Source organism: Conger conger, chromosome 8 (assembly GCF_963514075.1).
Source record: "Conger conger chromosome 8, fConCon1.1, whole genome shotgun sequence".
NCBI classification, from domain to species: Eukaryota; Metazoa; Chordata; class Actinopteri; order Anguilliformes; family Congridae; genus Conger; species Conger conger.
The window spans coordinates 34,739,019-34,757,759 of record NC_083767.1 but is presented as its reverse complement, the minus strand read 5'-3'; the positions used below and the strand labels follow the sequence as shown (position 1 = coordinate 34,757,759).

General features: G+C 45.2%; 1 protein-coding gene across 4 annotated transcripts in view; it reads right to left on the bottom strand.

Annotated features, from left to right (window-relative positions):
• Window positions 1–270: 270 nt before the first annotated feature.
• The window catches only part of mllt3 (MLLT3 super elongation complex subunit), a 72,662-nt gene continuing 54,191 nt past the window's right edge, over window positions 271–18,741 (bottom strand). For all 4 annotated transcript variants that reach the window (XM_061250949.1, XM_061250950.1, XM_061250947.1 and 1 more), the window contains exons 8-14: window positions 9,245–9,347; window positions 8,206–8,259; window positions 6,625–6,763; window positions 3,611–3,713; window positions 2,848–2,919; window positions 2,159–2,230; window positions 271–459 (exon numbers count right to left, since the gene is read on the bottom strand). In XM_061250949.1, coding sequence (XP_061106933.1) covers window positions 328–459; window positions 2,159–2,230; window positions 2,848–2,919; window positions 3,611–3,713; window positions 6,625–6,763; window positions 8,206–8,259; window positions 9,245–9,347 — 675 coding nt within the window. In that variant the 3' untranslated portion in view covers window positions 271–327. The remainder of the gene's footprint in view (window positions 460–2,158; window positions 2,231–2,847; window positions 2,920–3,610; window positions 3,714–6,624; window positions 6,764–8,205; window positions 8,260–9,244; window positions 9,348–18,741) is intronic.

Sequence of the window (18,741 nt, the reverse complement as noted above, 5' to 3'; positions counted from 1 at the left end):
GCATTCCAGGTGAACTCTGGGACGTCAGGAACGGAGTTCCAAGGTTTTTGCCCCACCGCCCCACCTCCCCCTCTCCATCTTTCTGAAGTTGCCAGCTCCCGGGCGAAGGGACGCACTCATCCGGCTGGTGGGAGATAAAGTAGAGGAAGCGGGAATCTCCAGACTTGGCAGGCAGTTTGTGTCGCTGCATAATTTCAAGTAAAAGAAAAAAAACAAACCTTTTCTTCCCCTCCCTCACCCTCCGTCCCTCCCCCCCCCCCCTCTCTCCCAGATGTGGGTGTGAGGAGCTTCCTCTTTCATGGCAGCCAGCTGCCCCCCCCCAGATCCTCAGGATGTTCCGGAAGTCTCCAAATAGCTCTGCAGCTTGCGCACCGTGGTTTTGTCCAGAGAGCAGAGGTCAAAGTCAAAGGTGGTGTTGGTGATGTGGAAGTGTCCCGTCTCCTCGATGAGGTTGACGATCTGAAAGAAAAAGCACCAAGGTCAGACGCTTTAAACGCTTTGGCTTCACTTCAAAAACACCGCTCTGCTCTGTTACAATGCTGGGAGTGGCCGCTAGAGAGCGATGAGAGCCACAGGAGTAGCCGGCTTACCCCCATCATTCCCCGGTGAGGCTGGGCTAATTCCTGCCTCCCCAATACAACCTCCGGCCATAGCTGGCAATGGCACAGGTGGGACTCAAACATAGTGGCAGGGCACAAGCCTTTGCTCACAGAACGAGCATCTTTCCCACATTCATTTTATTTGGCCAATGTAAATGTCTACATTCATATAGCCATACAATTGATGCTTCTCATTCACCCATTCATGCACACACTCACACACCAACGACGGTTGGCCGCCAACCAGCCAACCAGCGAAAACCAGCTCATTAGAAGCAATTGGGGATTATGTGTCGTGCTCAGGGACAATTCGACCCTCTGACTGCCAGACGACTGCTCTTACCTCCTGAGCCAATGTCGCCCCATATTTCACATGTTCCCATCTGTCCACTGTTCAGTCAGGCATTCATGAAAGTAAAAGCAACATCAAACCTACAACCACCGGCTCAACGTCTGAGCCCCTACACCACTCGACTGGCCACTTTTGAACAGAAAGGTGCCTAATGTGAGGTTATTTTGCCATTTTTGGAACGCATACAGGTGATGGCCTTTCTACCCCAGTTAGTTACTGCTGAATAGGAATCAAGCTCCTTAAAACAATTTAAAAGCAAAAGAACCAATGGAAATGGAATTGGGATTCCTTTTAGTCTGTGCCACAGTAAAACTCCCATATGCTCCGATTCTGTGAACTGGGAGGATGGGGGCCTAATACCGGACATAACTGGACAGTATGCAAAATATCTGACTAAAGATTTTTGAGCAGCGGGTGGTGGCTGTTGGGTTTCTATGAAGCGAACTACAGAACCCTACCCCCACTTTTTTTATGGTGTCTTATTGGAAGGAGGCATATCTGAAATCCCTGCTATTGGTACCGTCAATGCCAAACTGATGAAGCCCTCATGCTCTGAAAGAACCTAACTTGATTGGCCAGTTTCACACTACAAAGTGGAGGTCCATGTGGAAAACATTTCTCTCCATCCCCCACAACCCCCCACCCTTTCACCCTGGAGCCGAGCCAAGAGCACAAGAGAACACACAGGCCTGTTTTGACAACCCAGATCGAATGCATATGCTTCCACACAAACCAGGTTTGCATTGAGGGCAGTCCTGCCTGGTGCTCAGGTGAAAGGATGTCTGCATCTCGGGCATATTCAACAGTCAGAGAAACAAAACAAAACAAAAAACAAGCAGTGGTTTTTTTTAGGCACTGTCGCACCCCAGTGAGACAGAACTTGCACAGCAAATTAACCCCCGCCCAAAAAACACCATGTTCCTCCTGGACTGGAGTTTGAGATCCCAGCTATAGGCCGAGAGATGCAGAGAATTGAGATTTGAGAGCATTTCCATTATTACCTGCTGTAAGGTGATTCTCTGATATTACCTGCTGTAAGGTGTCTGATATTACCTGTTGTAAGAGGCGTCTGACATTACCTGTTGTAAGGTGTGTCTGATATTACCCGTTGTAAGATGTGTCTGATATTACCTGCTGTAAGATGTGTCTGATATTACCTGCTGTAAGATGCGTCTGATATTACCTGCTGTAAGGTGTGTGATATTACCTGTTGTAAGATGTGTCTTTCTCTCAGTGCCATCAATCGTCTGTGCAGTTCCACCAGCTCATCCAGATAGGCCTGTAACACAGACCAGCCAATAAGAGGGTTTCCTGGAGTTCACATAACACAGCTGCCAATCCCCTCATGTTATTCACATATAAGGGGTGAAAAATCTTAGGAAAGGGTATATTACCTGCTGTAAGGTGTGTCTCTGATATTACCTGCCGTAAGGTGTGTCTGATATTACCTGCTGTAAGGCGTATCTCTGATATTACCAGCTGTAATGTATTTCTGATATTACCAGCTGTAATGTATTTCTGATATTACCTGCTGTACGGTGAGTCTCTGATATTACCTGCAGTAAGGTGTGTCTCTGATATATCCGGCAGTAAGGTGTGTCTCTGATATTTCCTGCAGTTGAATCAGGTGTACTGGACTATAACACAGTTCTGCACCCAAGCTTTTTTATCAGTGCAGTTTGGACCTCTGATCTATGTTTAAATGTACAGACCATGTTCATCAGTGCCAATGAACACGGTCTGTTCCAAACTGGCTTCTGCTGAGTCATAATACCTTTTTTCTGAGAAACTGGCCTGTCATTTCACTTTGATACATTTGAACCATTGCTTTTTAAGTCTCCCAGTTTTGAATATGCCACTCGCAGCGATTAGATCAAGGACAAAACCCATTCTTACCTTGTCACAATCAATGTTTTTCATATTTTTTTCTTGTTTCATCTGCTTTATTGGACTTTTTACTTCCAGTATCTATGGAAACGGGGGAAGAAAATGAAGAACCACTGAGACATGGATGTGAGTGGATGTTGTCCTGACCAGCAACAAAAACAAAAACAGGAAGAGGCACAGTGTATTTTGAGACTTATGAAATGCCACTAATGCTCTCAAAGTGTTTTTATTTCAACACGCCGCCCATCTTAAATGTGATCGACTGGGACAGGCAGCTGTGCTTCACTGTGTAAGAAGCAGTAGGAGTGGCAGTAAACAAAAATAGAAGTCCCCAACCGGAGCGTGTCTGCTCCACATGAAACACGTTCCTTCCACTGGTTAGCTAACCACCCCCACAAACAACACAGGAAGAGGATATCCACAGCATCAGCAGCTCAACACCATTAGATTGTGGGAGGGAGTCGCACGCACGTGTATGTGTGTGTGTGTGTGTGTGTGTCTGTGTGAGTGAGTGTGTGTGTGTGTGTGAGAGTGTGAGAGTGTGAGAGTGTGTGTGTGTGTGTGTGTGTGAGAGAGTGTGAGTGTGTGAGTGTGTGGAAGGGTTAGCTTGGCTAGTTTGTGAGTAAGCAGTGAAGTGCAGGAAAGTGCAGCCTGGTAGCAGGTTACTGCGACAATGCTCCTGTGACAAGAACGTTGTTACCCTTGGCTAAGGGCGATTTTATCTTTAGCTGACAGGTAACGTCCAACAAATATTTGGGGATTCAGGCCAAACCTGGTTATTGCTGGTCTTCAGCAGGGGCGGTGGGGGGTCGTTCCGAGGCGGGGGGGAAGAGGCAGAGCTGTTCTCGCTATCGCTGCCATCACTCAGACTCACCCTGAGAAATGAATGGCAAACGGTAAATGGTTGGCACTTATAGAGCGCCTTTATCTAAAGCGCTGTACAATTGATGCTTCTCATTCACCTGTTCATACACACATTCACACACCAACGGTGATTGGCTGCCATGCAAGGCACCAATCAGCTCCAAACAAAAGCACAGAACTCAGAACCCGGGTTCCAAACCCTGGACTGGCACACACCACAGAACCCAGGTTCCAACCCGTGGACTGACCCACATCACCGAACCCAGGTTCCAACCTCAACACATGCAGGCGAGTAGCTGCATTTATATTATGCAACAATGATGTAGAAGACACTCTTATCCAGAGAGACAGAGAGCAGTGGAGAACATTAATGTTACCCAAAGGAAAACAGAAGGCCCATTTATAAATGACTTGAAGTAGTATGAATCTAACAAAAACAAAAAGGCACAATTAGCCAGATAACCAGCAATACAACTGCTTCATATTGTTTTCTTACACAGCAATACCCATAACACCCAGAAGGATAAACGAAAAGGTGTAGCGCCAGAGTGTACTTCCCATTTATCTGTGTGCTTTTGAACAACAACGTCAATCATGCAAGTTACGTTTTGATACAGTACCATTTAACAAACGCTGTCAAATCCCCCATGACCAATCACTGCCGCAGTAACCACCTCCCCAGCTGTTTTATACTCGTGAAGACATTTCTCAGAACAGACCTGCAACAGCTACACCACGCACAGGAAATGCAGGATCAGCAAGTCTTGCGGAGAAGAGAACGCTTGTGTAATAAAAACAGGGTCAAGTGACCTGACCCAGTGGCGGATCGAGCGAAAAATCATTCTAGACTTTCCCACACTCGGGACGGAAAAACTCCAGTAAGTTGATACAACTTGCGCACCTCTCTGTACCGCGTGAAGCCGATCTCCGCAACGCTCTCGGAGAGGAATTTCTGGATCCCGGTTTTGAGCCAGAGGACCAAGGGGGCACCTCGGCAAAACCTTCATCCGAGGAGGGCAACACAACATTGCTCACATTTCTCCAAGAGCAGTCTCCGGGACTTAAGTGCTCAACAGATTATCACGAAGGCATTCCAGCACCCCGTGAGAACAGAGGTAGACAGGCTACACTGAAATGGACAAAACAAAAATGAATTCAAGCAAATGAAACCGCTAAAGGCCTGTTTAAAGGAAACAGAGCCCTATTTTTGTTTTATTGACCCATCCGCAGTTGGAAAGTAAAAAATAAAAACAATTTTTTTTTAAAATTCTGAATTGCGATAGTTAATATATTACTTGCCTTACCATATCTCTACTACATCAAGAGTGAGTGTGGCTATGGGTTGGGGAAACTAGATTCCTGAATGTGAGATGAACATCTTAAGATTTTGGGTGAAGTTCCCATTTAAGGTACAAATGTGTGACCACAATGCAGTAAAATATTAAATTTCATTGCCAAAACTCTCACAGGGCTGAAAAATAATATGGCAGCTCAGAGTGCAAGACATCGTATTTTCGGAACGGAAAAGAAAGAAAAAAAATATATATATATAGATTTACAGCTGGCATAATGCAAGATGGCAAGAAACGGCAGGGGACTAAAAACACTTACATCACCCCCTCCATCTCTCATTCTACGAGTGTGTGGGAACCCACCACGAGCGCACTCAACACTCACAGCCACTAAACTGTGAATTTTATTTGCCTTTTTATTGAGAGGAATTATCTTCATATAAGCACTTCCAACAGAAATAAATTCTCACACTCGGTAAGTGTCATGCAAGCATTCAAGCGCGTGTATATTAGATGCAGTTCACACACCCACAAGACCGCTACACATAAATGTTAATTTCCTCAGTCGGCCTGAAGCGTGTATGCGGGCACCATAAACGATAATTTAGCAAACAAATTAATTTATGTTTCAAGCGAGTCTAATACTGTGCTTATCTGGAATCGTACACTCCCGTGAATTGAGCTTTAGGCAATAAAAGGAAAGCACAATGGATGTCAACTGGAATTTAGGATTGAAAAAAGATTAAGTGCAGTTCCTTTTTCTCCAAGGGAGTGAAACGAATGTATGCTTTCATAGACGAATGTGACAGACAGATTTTTACTTGGTCCCCGAAAGCACACATTACAAATGAGCTGAATGATAGCTGTGTATGGTTCTTAACCAATGGTATGCCCCCGTAATGTCCCAATGACGCAGACAGACAATGGTATGACAGCCTTGGACTTTCAATGACACTCACAACCAATGGCATAGCCCCATACTAAAATGGAAAGCATACCCCCATAATAGCACCCAATGGCAGTCTCATACTGACACTCAATGGTATGCTGCATACACTCTAAGAAATGCCATTTTTAACATGCTATGTCGAATTTTAACACATTTAGAGAGTGTTCAGGAACAACACGTTGTGTTGATTTTGATACAGTAAATTAAAGTAAATGGTAAATAGTACATTTTGTATGAATGTACTCAACGACTGATTGGGCAACACAAAGGTCTCGACTATTTTAATTGGAAAATCAATATTTTTTTCCACTCAAAGTACACATTAAATGCAAATGCACAAGAATTACTTGCATTGTTACGCATATTTTTTTTTTAAGGATTAAGAGTGGCCAACACGTAAACATGTCAACTGATTCGAGAGCATTCTTGCAAACTGTGTGTCAAAGTGTTCAGAATGAACACAACCTGCGTCAAAGCACTCGTGACACAGCGTATGTGTAGAAAAAAATAACATCTCTTCTTTGAGTGTATACTGACAACAAATGACATGGTTCAGTATGGACACCCAATGGCAAGGCCTCATACTGACCGATGACACTGACAACCAATAGAATGCTCCCATTGCTTCCACTCAAAGGCATACCCCTTCATGAGCACCCAATGGCCGGGCCTGACACTCACCTGCGGTGCCGGTGGCTCAGGTGCGTGTGTAGCGGCCGCTCGAGGTCAGAGTCCGCTTCGTTATCCTCGTCATCCTCCGACTCTTCCTCATTATCCTCCGAGTGCAGATCCTGGATTATAGATCGCAGGGGGCCCAAGACTGTCACCCAGCAGGAGGAAGAGATGGAGAGGGAGGGGTGGGGAAAGGAGAGAAAGAAGGCAAGAGAAAAGCACAGATGGAGATAGAGGGGAAAAAGAAGGGAAAAGAGGTGTTAAGGCAGGGAAAATACCAGCAGTAACTCCTCTTCACAGTGAGGAAGGTCACTGAGAGCTGGATTTGGATACGAGGGCCAGGAATGATGATGCAGTCAGAGATATACAGTAGGCTTATCAAAATCAACATCAGTAAGAAGAGAGAGCACCAGTGAGATCAGAAATTACCAAGGGACTGGTAGGCCAAGGAAGACCGAGTTGATTCTACTGAATAATTCTGTCCAATACCCCCAAACACCTGCCCCACCGATCAGAAGGCAGACTCTTCAGAAGGCAGGCGTAGACATGTCAGGGACTACTGCCCACAGAAGACTTCACTAACAGAATTACAGAGGCTACACTGCAAGATACAATCCACTAGTCAGCTGGAAAAACAGGGTGGCAAGGTTATAGTTTAAGTAGTACCTATAAGAGCCTGCAGAGTTCTGGAAAAGGGTCTTGTGTACAGATGAAACCAAGATTGACTTGTAGCAGAGTGATGACACAAGCAAAATAAGGTTAAAAGCACCCCCCCTCATCAGTGAAACACGGTGGGGGGCCGTTATGGTGTGGGCATGTATGGTTTCCGCAGATGTTGGCTGACTTGCCGTTAGTTTCGATCCACAATAGATTGAAGGATCGGCGATCTCTACTCCTAGAGACAATTTTTTCACATTAAAAAAACCCAATATATATATTTAGAGCAAATGTAGTGTATTGAGCCAGCATGTTATAGTATTATATGGTCATCTAGTGGTTGCATCTTAATACATGTAGCATTACGGTGACTAGCAATAATCCCAAACGTACACCAGTGCTCTCTTCTTAATCATATATCCAGTTTTTTCCTTTCCTATGGTTTGGCCTATGTTGCGGACATTTAAAAAAATTATCTCAGTCTCATGATGGCTTCCTTGAATTTCATCGACAATTCCTCTCGTGTTGACAAACACCAACAGCAGACTCCAAAAGCAATCAAAAGCCAAGAATCAAGACTAGATACTGAAAGCTCTCTTATACATGCACTGTCCAAATATTTACAGGCAGCACTGTATATTAAGCCTTAATTGCCCCTTGTGGGGAAATTTGATTGGTTTTCATGTCACGCTGAAGAAAGGCGGCAATTTCACGAACATTTAACACCCTGATAGAGCGCAAAACCATAAAAAGAGCTATAAACACTACATTTTCACTTTGAAAAAGACTGAAATTTACTTTCCGTTTCACTGAAAGCCTAATAAACCCGGAGAAGCGAAGCACTGAAAACAAAAAGAAGAGGTGACAGTTAAGGATGGAGAGAACTGGGAGGGGGGGGGGGGGGGGGGGGGGGGGGGGCAGTTAGCCAGTTACCTGTGTGCGCTGTCGTTGGAACAGCCACCACCTTCCTGCAGACGAAATCAGGCACTGTCATGAAAGAAACCAGAGCACAATAGTTTACAGCCTTTTCCCCTCCAGACACCACCTTTCCCACCACTCATTACTCCCATTACACTGCTATTACTCCCAGTGCAGAACACCATTTTTTATAGTAAGGGCACAGCACTCCATAAAGAAAGGGGAAAAAGCACACCACTGTAAAAAGGAACATATGGGAAACCGAATGCTTCCCTTGCTCAGCAGATATGAAAAACCAAATACAAACACTGCGATATAAAACACAATGTCCCCTTCCTTAGTGTATCTTAGCGAGGCTAGGCCACTCGAGAGTGGTTTCCTTTTTTAAAAGAGCCTTTTTAACAGGAATAAGCAATCAATTGGACCACTTCCAAGAAAGAGCTGGAAAGAGATTGTACAAATGGCCTGTACATTATAGTCCCTCGCATATCACCTATGCTACTCTGAACTGTGAAATCTTTATACAGATATATGAAATCAAATACTGGACTGATTCCTGGAGCCATTTCACCTTCAGCAATTTGCCTAATTCGGCATTGATCATTTCAGTTACAAATACAGAGACTGCGTAATTGGACATTACAAAGAAAGCACAATATGTAGCATGAAGGTGCGACACAGCTTGCAGAAACACCATAGTGTGGAGGATCAAGACAACACAGGGTGGAGGCATAGAGACAACACAGGGTGGAGTACAGAGACAACACAGGGTGGAGTACAGAGACAACACAGGGCGGAGTACAGAGACAACACAGGGCGGAGTACAGAGACAACACAGGGCGGAGTACAGAGACAACACAGGGCGGAGTACAGAGACAACACAGGGCGGAGTACAGAGACAACACAGGGCGGAGTACAGAGACAACACAGGGCGGAGTACAGAGACAACACAGGGCGGAGTACAGAGACAACACAGGGCGGAGTACAGAGACAACACAGGGCGGAGTACAGAGACAGCACAGGGCGGAGCATAAGATCCCTTGGTGATTGTTACCTTGGCGATCATTACCGTGGCGATCGTTACTGTGGTGCTTGTGGGAGGGTGTGAAGCCAGAGCTGGAACTGGAGGCGGAGCTGGCCGGGCTGGGCTGCTCTGACTGGGGCAGAGACACAAAGGGGCGGAGTTAGGGGATTAGAAAGGTGGACCTTCGGGTCTCTTCACTCCAAACTGCAGTGTTTACACCTGAATACACAATTGTTTTGGGTTCAAAAACTTTTCTTTACTGAGCTTGTCTGGTGTATTGGAATCTATGAAATATGCAAACCTAGCCTTATGGTCCACTTGATTTTTACTCAAAACAGAAAAGCATTTGAACCCAAAACAATTAGGTGTACTTGACCTGGTTTACACTGCAAAGCTGCTCCTGGTTGCTAGTGAACTGAAGTTAAGGGGCGACTCCTCTGGAAGCAACAGCACACTGATGGACTTTCCCATGCACCAGCAGCCAACACATGACGCAACTCCCTCCCAGTGCAATGCAAGGGCTTCTCAACACAACCCAACACAAGGCAAGTTTCTCAGAACATAACCCAACACAAGGCAAGGCCCTCTGAATATGTGAACCTAACTCAGCAATGTCCTCCCAATACAACCAAGGGTAATTCCAACCCAACACATTTCCAAATCCCCTCACTCAAGGCAACTCCCAGCCCAACAGAAGGCCCTTCCAACCCAACACACAGACCTACCGGTACCAATACTACACTAATGACGGACTCTGTCATTATGTGGGACAAACATCTATTAGTGCCTGCACCTCACCATTCTAGTGCTTTCTAGAACATTCTTACCAGCTGAGGAGGAGGAGGGATGGCCCCCTTGGAGATGGAGGGGAAACCATAAAGCCTGAAAACCACTTAAGTCACCCCGACAACAGGGCAAGTGACAAATAATGATTGTACGCCATTTAACAGAGCGTTCCACTGAAAAAAGAAAAGAGTACAAATTTCCTTGGATCATAAACCTCGGCCGTTATCAGCAGCCGTTCTTCCACACAGACGGCTTTGATGGTCTTAGCAGTAACTTCCTCCTCCATAAATCAGGGTCCTCCTCCCTACCCCCTCCAAACGGAGGCTGATTTATGGACGTTCACAAATCCGCACCTCCACATTCACCCTAAGGCACTGTCCCTTTCTCCTTAGGACCGACCCGGCCAGATTCTCCACCATTGGAATCGGACCCGAACTTCCATATCTGGACTAAACATGCTCATTTAATGCCCGTTTACACAAACCACAACAACGATCACTTCCACCCAAAACTAATACAACACTAACACCACACATTACCAGCAATATAACACACCAAACACCAACAGTTCAAAATATCAGTAGCACAGTACACAACACCAACCACCACCGACACACACTCAACACAAACACTCAACAAAAGCAGCAACACCACAAAACACGATCAACACTGACACACAACACAACTCAACCACCAAACACTACTGGCCAAAACGCCAGAACCCCCCTAATACTACCAGCCGAACGCAACACAACTACCACCAAAAACAACCAACCAAAACCTCACAACACCAAATAGGACCAACTGAAACTCCACGACTAGCCTACTACTAGGACGATGTCAGGTAACAATTAAAATGTGACAGAATGATGTGGGAAGTGCTGATAAATGCATACAATACAGCAGTCAGAATGAGTCTGGGAGTTAGGGGGTAGACCGAGCTCTGTGTCATACCACCGCTGAGTTTTCGGAAATCTAGATTCATGGCTGGTAATCCTGAGATTTACAGAGCACTCGGCACCCTGCTGGGACGTTTGTCATCCGCCATGATTTAACATGAAGGGAGCGATGTTCCCTGGGTGGGCCGTCACCCCCCAAGGGAGCTCCCTGCATGAAGTTACCTTCGAAAACAGTCAATCATCCACCCGAGACAATTAATATGTGGCTGAAACCAGACATGCATGTCCGCTTAAGGGAGAGAAAGCGGCCTCCAACTCAATCTTTAGTCACTGTTTATTATGTCGTTAAACAGGCTCACTGCAATCTGGCACACTGCTCACCAAAAAAAAAATTGGTGAACACATCAGGAACTGCAGACTCTATTGGACAATATTCATGTCTTTTTGAAGCCCTCCCCGCACCCATTTCCTGGATTCTATGTGCTGACACACAACCTATTTTCTCAAAACAATGGAGTAAGAAATGAGCCTGTCACCAAGTGAGTCACATTCCAGTAAACATAAGCTACAGATTGCACACAGGGGGCTGGCTCACTTCAGATGAAGAAGATTCTGAAAACTAATAGAAACCGATGCCACCTTTCCCATCAAACTTAACAAGGAAATGAACACTATAGAGCTTTATGCAGTGCAGTCAGTGAGGCTTTACTGTGCTTAAAAGCTAAAGCATTCTCAGAATTACAAGGAGCATAGATTACTGCACTCATAAACTAAGCATGCGTAGTGTTAAAAATAATAATTACAGAAAAAGAACATAACTGCACTCATAAGCTAAAGCATGCGTAGTGTTAAAAATATCATTACAGAAAAAGAACATAACTGCACTCATAAGCTAAAGCATGCGTAGTGTTAAAAAGATAATTACAGAAAAAGAACATAACAGCACTCATAAGCTAAAGCATGCTCAGTGTTAAAAGGCGCAGATCCAGTTGCATGTGCACAGACTGCAGCTCCAGAGATTAAAGGAGGGTCCGGGCACTAAGGAGAACAGTGTGACAGGTTTACAAGCCTGTCTCCCAGGGGCTCTGGTATTTACAGCCCTTATACACTTGAGCCTTTCCTGTCTGTCTGTCTGTCTGTCTGTCTGTCTGTCTGTCTGTCTGTCTGTCTGTCTGTCTGTCTGTCTGTCTGTCTGTCTGTCTGTCTGTCTGTCTGTCTGTCTGTCTGTCTGTCTGTCTGTCTGTCTGTCTGTCTGTCTGTCTGTCTGTTCTGTCTCCCTTTTCCTTTCAGGCCCACACAAACGGCAGACTCTCCCCACCGCCGCGCCGCTGACATCACAGGGAAGCACAATGGGAGCACGGGAGCAGATCCGCCATCGCTCCGCGCAAAGTCACAACCAGGGTCGCTACTTTGGGAAGTGGGGGGGGGAGCGAGACCGAGACAGAGAGAAAGACGGGGAGAGAAAGAGAGGAAGAATGACAGAGAGACCGATTAGTGCCCCCCCAGTCCCTAGTCCCCAGGCCCAGACAGAGAAGGGAGATTTAACCACCCTTGCCCCCTGCCTGTGCACTGGTTGACCACATCATCCAACGGCAAACAGAGAGAGGGCCACTCTTCTGACAAAGATGCAGGTTACATTACATTACATTAATGGCATTTGGCAGAGCGATGTACAGTTGATTAGACTAAGCAGGAGACAATCCTCCTCTGGAGCAATGGCTAAGGGCCCAATCTTATTGTGGCTACACCGGGGATCAAACTACCGACTTTGTGGGTCCCAGTCATGTACCTTAACCACTACGCTACAGGCCGCCTTTTACATGAACAACGGTCATTTGCATGACATCCATGAAGGAGGCAACACGCACGCACACCACGCGTGCGTGAGCACACACACACACACACCCACACCCACACCCACACCCTCTCACACACAATTAACAGGATTTATATTATACATTTAAATGTTTGAGGAAATATGCAAATATTCACATTTTTTCCATCGGGCACTGCTCCACAATGGAGAATTTCACTTGGCTTATTCATCGCCTGTCACAAACTCTGAAAGGAAACCATTTGGTGCTCCATTTGGGGAGATCATTAATTAGATAATGGATCCTGTTAATACGGTCACAGAACTGAGCATGTGAAAGAGATTTGCAATATTGGGTAAGAATAGCCTGAAGGCAGCGGTCTGAGGAGCCACCTGTTTTATGTAAGCAGAGACGTGTACAAGCCTCTCGGAACACAACTGTGCGTGCGTGTGAGTGCGTGCACTTCGACACTTCAACAAGAAAAAAATCGAATAAAAATCTGAGTATTTGGGGTTAAACTAGAGCAAAGACATGGGATGGAATCTGCTGAGATACAGATCCTGTAATCAATGATACTCCCATATTCCCATTCTGAAATTAATGCTCCCATTCTGAAAATTAGGAAACTCCTCTTGGCAAAAATGTTTCTTTTTTTGAGCACCTTCCAAAATAAAAGCCTAAGACCATAAAAATGTAATACAGTAAATTACTGCTTTTTGTGTGCAACAGTAAAGCTGGCTCTTTTTTTTTTTTTTTTTAAACCAGAGGAGCCACAGGCAACACGGATAATGATTCCAACAGCTTAATTCATGCAGCACCTGTGAAACTCCCGTTGCATTTCAATTACCGACCGGCTCGCCGCAATTAAGCCACCAGGCTATTCCACCGAGAAGAGATAATGACAAGTTCACTCCATCTGTGAAGACTCATCTCAGACCATCTCCACTAGTCATGTTAAACTATCCGTTTTTTCCGTTTAGTTCCCCTGCCGTCTGCAAGCAAAACCAAACGCTCCAGTCCAAAGGGCCTTCGCCGGAGACTAAACACAATTTCATACACGTGATTGAATTTGGAGGGTACGATTATTTATGGTTCTTTCAATCAACAGAGAGTATCTATTAAGTTGATCCTTTCAGGAGTGGGTCCCAAAAGTGAATCAGAAAGAACTGTTAAAGTTAACCTGATATTTTTACATTCCTCTCTAATGTATGGAGTTATTTTATTTATTTTATGCCATTAAGTTATGAACTTGTAACAATATTGTGTACTTGTATAATGGGTTCACTGTTAGGCCTACAAGTACACACATAGGTTAAATAACAAGTACATTTTACAAACACAAAACTATACAATTCATTTTTTACTGTACAAGGGCATATAATTTATTTTTGCCGATAAGGTTTTCAATTTGTACTTGTAAATAAATAGACTACTTATAGTTGGTCAATCTTTTTCTCTGTCTTGACCATACAATGTCTCCAGCTCTAAGAGGAAAAAGTTAATTTAAAAACAAAATATGCTACCAGGAGATTTATAACAGAACATGGTAATGTACAATCTGCAGATGAGAAAAGTCCTAACCCAAACTTCCAACAAACTATGCTCATAAAAAGAAAAAAAAAAAGATCCCAAAAGAGCCAAGTTTACATCACAAGATAAAATGGGCTGACCCATGATCCCCCCACGCTCCCAAAAATCGCAGCCTAAGGAGGGTTATGCATGCGAACGCAACTTCCTCTCTCTCTTAACCACAATCCCATTACATCAAAAGCCATCTGAAGACAGCTCTTAGGGTGCATGCTTACCATCACCATTTGGCTAAAGGCATCTGCCGATTGACTAAACTTTAAAAAACCAAAAACAGTGCATAAATTAGACCCGGCAACCCAGGGGCAAAACGCCGACCACCCAGCCCTTTGATCTCATATTCTAATCAAATAACTGAAAGCGTTTCACTGTGCAATTCCACAGATGTGTCGGTCTCTCCCCCTAGAGAGCAATACGCAAAATCTACATACATTTAAATGATTTTATAAATATTAAAGGCATATGCTTTGCTTACACACTTGCACAATACAGCAGTCATACATCCATTATAAACGGTAATAATTAACCCTCCACCCCCACCCTGAAGAGCCAGTTAACGAACTGAAATTAAATGAAGCCATTTCCAAAAGCACCGACCCCCACCACACACATAAACATTAACTTCAACAGCCCGAAACACGCTTCTCCACACCACAGGGGTAGGATATGGCAAGGCTGTTGTGGAGAATTGGGGGTGCACAGGCACTGGGTTGGGGGTGGGGTGGTGGGGGTCAGGCACTACCCTGCCCCAAGGTGTGAGGTGGAGGCAGGGAGGCCAGCACTTACAGCCCCTCTCTGAAGGGTCTGGGGAAATCTTTGAAGCAGTCCCCCTCCTCTCTCTCTCTCAGTTTTACAGCCCGTATGTCTGTCTGGGTGTCTGGCTGACATTGGACACATGGCCAGAGCTCCACCCCCCTTTCTCCCCTCCTGCAACCCTGGTCAGCCACCAACTAGACACTTGGGCCATTCCATGCCAACTCCAGGAGATTGCACCACAGCACCTTGTGGATTTCTTTCTTTTTCTGTGTGTTGGTAGACAATTAAGAAGTGGCGATGTGCCACAGTGGCTATTCTGGTAATGGCAATCATACTCTTCCATTTTAGATTATAGGGCATTTTAGATTATAGATTACAGGTATGTAAAGTGGAAGTGTTGTATAAACAAAACCACTAAGTACCAAATCAAATTCTCGCTAGAAAAGTTGATTAAGTCGGGTGGAACTTCTGACACTGGTTTCTGGCCGGGTATATATGTGCCAATAATGGCCAAATTGAATATTCCATGGGTCATATCCCAGCTAATCTTATTAGTAACATGGTTATCTTTACACAATGAGAAATTGCTCACAGATGATTCATTTACAAAGAAAATTATACGAAAAGTATGTTTCACTTTCGGAGATACAACCCACCAAAATTGGTCCCAGACCATTATACCAACCAATTGTCCTTGACCATTATACCAACCAAAACAAAGAAATGTTTCCGCTTCTCCAATTATGCCATGAAATTCAATTGTTACTGCCATTATCAAACTACAAGTACAGAACATGAGAGGGCGAAAACTATGGGAAGAGAGGAAAACGTAAAAGCTAGGAAAGAACATGTTCTAAAACACACAACACATATGCAACCTGACTTAGGCTCAGGTATACCGACAGGTCTCTGATAATTGGTAATCGATAATAAGTTCTATTTTGCCACCACAATGTAACTTTCTTTGAGCAGGGGTGAGGATTTGAGGTCCACCATAGGGTACCTCCACAATACCCACAACACAACTATAAACAGGGTAGGTTGCCACGAGGGGGAATAATATCCGTTTGTCAGGTCAGAATATATGGCTGAGCGCATCAAAGCAAACTGTTCGAAGAGGAGCGCACTCCACATTATGAATTCATTATATGTAATAAATAATAATAATTTGTTATTTAGCTGACGCCTTTATCCAGAGTGACTTAGTCGATTCGACTAAGCAGGGGGCAATCCTCCCTGGAGCATTGCAGGGTTAAGCGCCTTGCTCAAGGGTCCAAAAACTATGTGGCAAGGCTTGAACCACCAACCTTCCAGGTCCCAGTCATGTTCCTTAGCCACTAGGCTACAGGCTGCATTAAAACTAGTGTCAGGGTTGGTAAGTGCAAGAGAGGAAGAGAGAAAGAAGATGTGCCAAAGTAAAACAGTTCTATTATCAAAGGGCACATATCTGAAGGTCCATGAGGCACCAAGCCACATATACACATATATATATTTAGTTTATATCTTAAACTAAAAGGGGCCACCTATCTCCATTTTCCCTCAGTTTCATCCTTTCCACTGAAACTACGCACACTGGAATGACTTTTCTACACAAGACGTCAAAACAAAAACAAGATGCAAGAACTGAACAAAATAACTTAATTATGCCACTACCACCCCTCCACTCCAGGGTCAAACTTTACGAGTGTTTATTTTTTATTTTTTATAGTACAGAGGCATAATTGGTCAGGTGCTGCTTCTCAACACTAACAAGTAATCAACGGTCAGGAAGAGAGAATCTCTCTCACGCACTGGAAGGCAAACGGCAAGTTTGGTGGTTACACCTATAACACAGTTCCATATCATGCAAGTTAAACTCTCTTGCGCCTCATCGGTAGTGTATAAAAAAATGCCAATAGGACAGATGTCTGGACATTGCTCCTCAGCGAATCCATGATGTGCCATTTTCCATGCAATGCAGTGTGGCCATGGAAACGGTAGGACTCCATTTTGAACTGCTCAATCCGATTGAGGAGTTCCGTGGCTTTAAAACGGCACAGCCGGGTCACAGTGACCTCACATGGAGGTGTAGGCGGGATTGGGAAGCCACTCCGGAGCAGACGGGGAGGACGGTCTGACAGACAGGTGCGCCTCGACATTTGAGCAGCAGCATAGCGCACAGATAGCCTCCCACAGTCCCCAGCAAGGAGGGAGCGTGTACATTCAGTCACTAGCTAATCAAACGACTACCTGCCGGGGCCAGCCAGAGATCTGGGGGAGGGCCCCTGGGCTAGCGGCCCATTTCATTATAATGTTATGATGATTCAAAAAATCTGATTCTATTGGTTTCCATCACCCATTTTTTTGCATCTTCTCTTTATCGATAAGCCAAATTTTCCTTGGCCAAGCCTGAAAACCTTTTCTGCGATATTTTGGTCTTTTCTTTCAGCCTTTTGCACTTAGGACCCCCACAAATGAGCAGAATCTGAACAACTGCAGATGTTAAATGATGATGGGTCGGGGAGAGTGGCGGGGGTGTTTTTGGGAGTTGCTCTACCTCCCACACGGAGAGGGGGGGGGGGGCAGGTGGCCTTGGGTGAGTGGTGTCGGGCGTCTGGAGGTTGCTGACAAGTCTCCCGGCACAGCCGCAAAGCCGCTGCAGATGAAAGACGGCTAACATCAGGCTCTCCACTGCAGCGAGCCGGGTCCAGCAGAGTTCATGTCATTGGTTAATGTCCCATACCAATGGGGGGCAGCCTGCAGCCTAGTTGCTAAGGTAAATGACTGGGACCTGGAAGGTTGGTGGTTGAAGCCCCAGTGCAGCCACAATAAGAATCCTGGATTGTTCCCTGCTTAGTCTAATCAACTGTAGGTGTCAGATAAACAGATGATTATTATTATTATAATAGCACACCACACCTCGCAGACTACTTATCAGAAGTAGCAACTCTGACCACTTACTTATTAGCAAAGTACATCCCCGTGATTTGGGAAGAGTCCTATCCCAAATTGGCAAACAGTTTCAGGCTTTGAGCACCAGAATGTGAAGGTGGAAAGTACACAAAATAAAAGTCCTGTGATGCATCTTCCACCCATGAACTCATCCGGCTGATTTCACCAATTAGCTCTCCTACTTTAATAATTAAGCTAATTAGCTATTTCAGATGATTGGAACAAAATGCTGGGGAGGACTTTTACTTTCTGAGCCGGACAAAACCACCCACCCCCCTCCCCCCGCATGAAAGTGTCCACATAGATGACATCACCGCAGAAGGAACCAAGCGGTGATTTCATCACCTAATAGCACGTGGTGAGAACCTGTCAGTAAGCAGACAGCCTTTTCCAGCTAGCAGCCTGAAAACAGCTGAAGAACCCTCTGCCATCTCCGTCCCCTCCCGGCGATACGCAACCGGGCTGATGATTTAGCGCCAAGGCTCGGCCTCTCTTCAGAGGGGTGTAAATCACGGGGCTGCATCTGTTTCAGGGCCAGTGTTCTGTACCGCTACCTGCTAACAGCTGCCAGAAGGCTCGTTCTAGCACACCATCCATGTGCATGCCCACAAGCTAGTCACACACACACACACACACACACACACACACACACACACACACACACACACACACACACACACACAAAAGGGCAGTGGCAGAAGACAGCAGTCAGGGAACGGGAGGCTCTAGGTTCAAATCTCCAAGTGAGGCAATG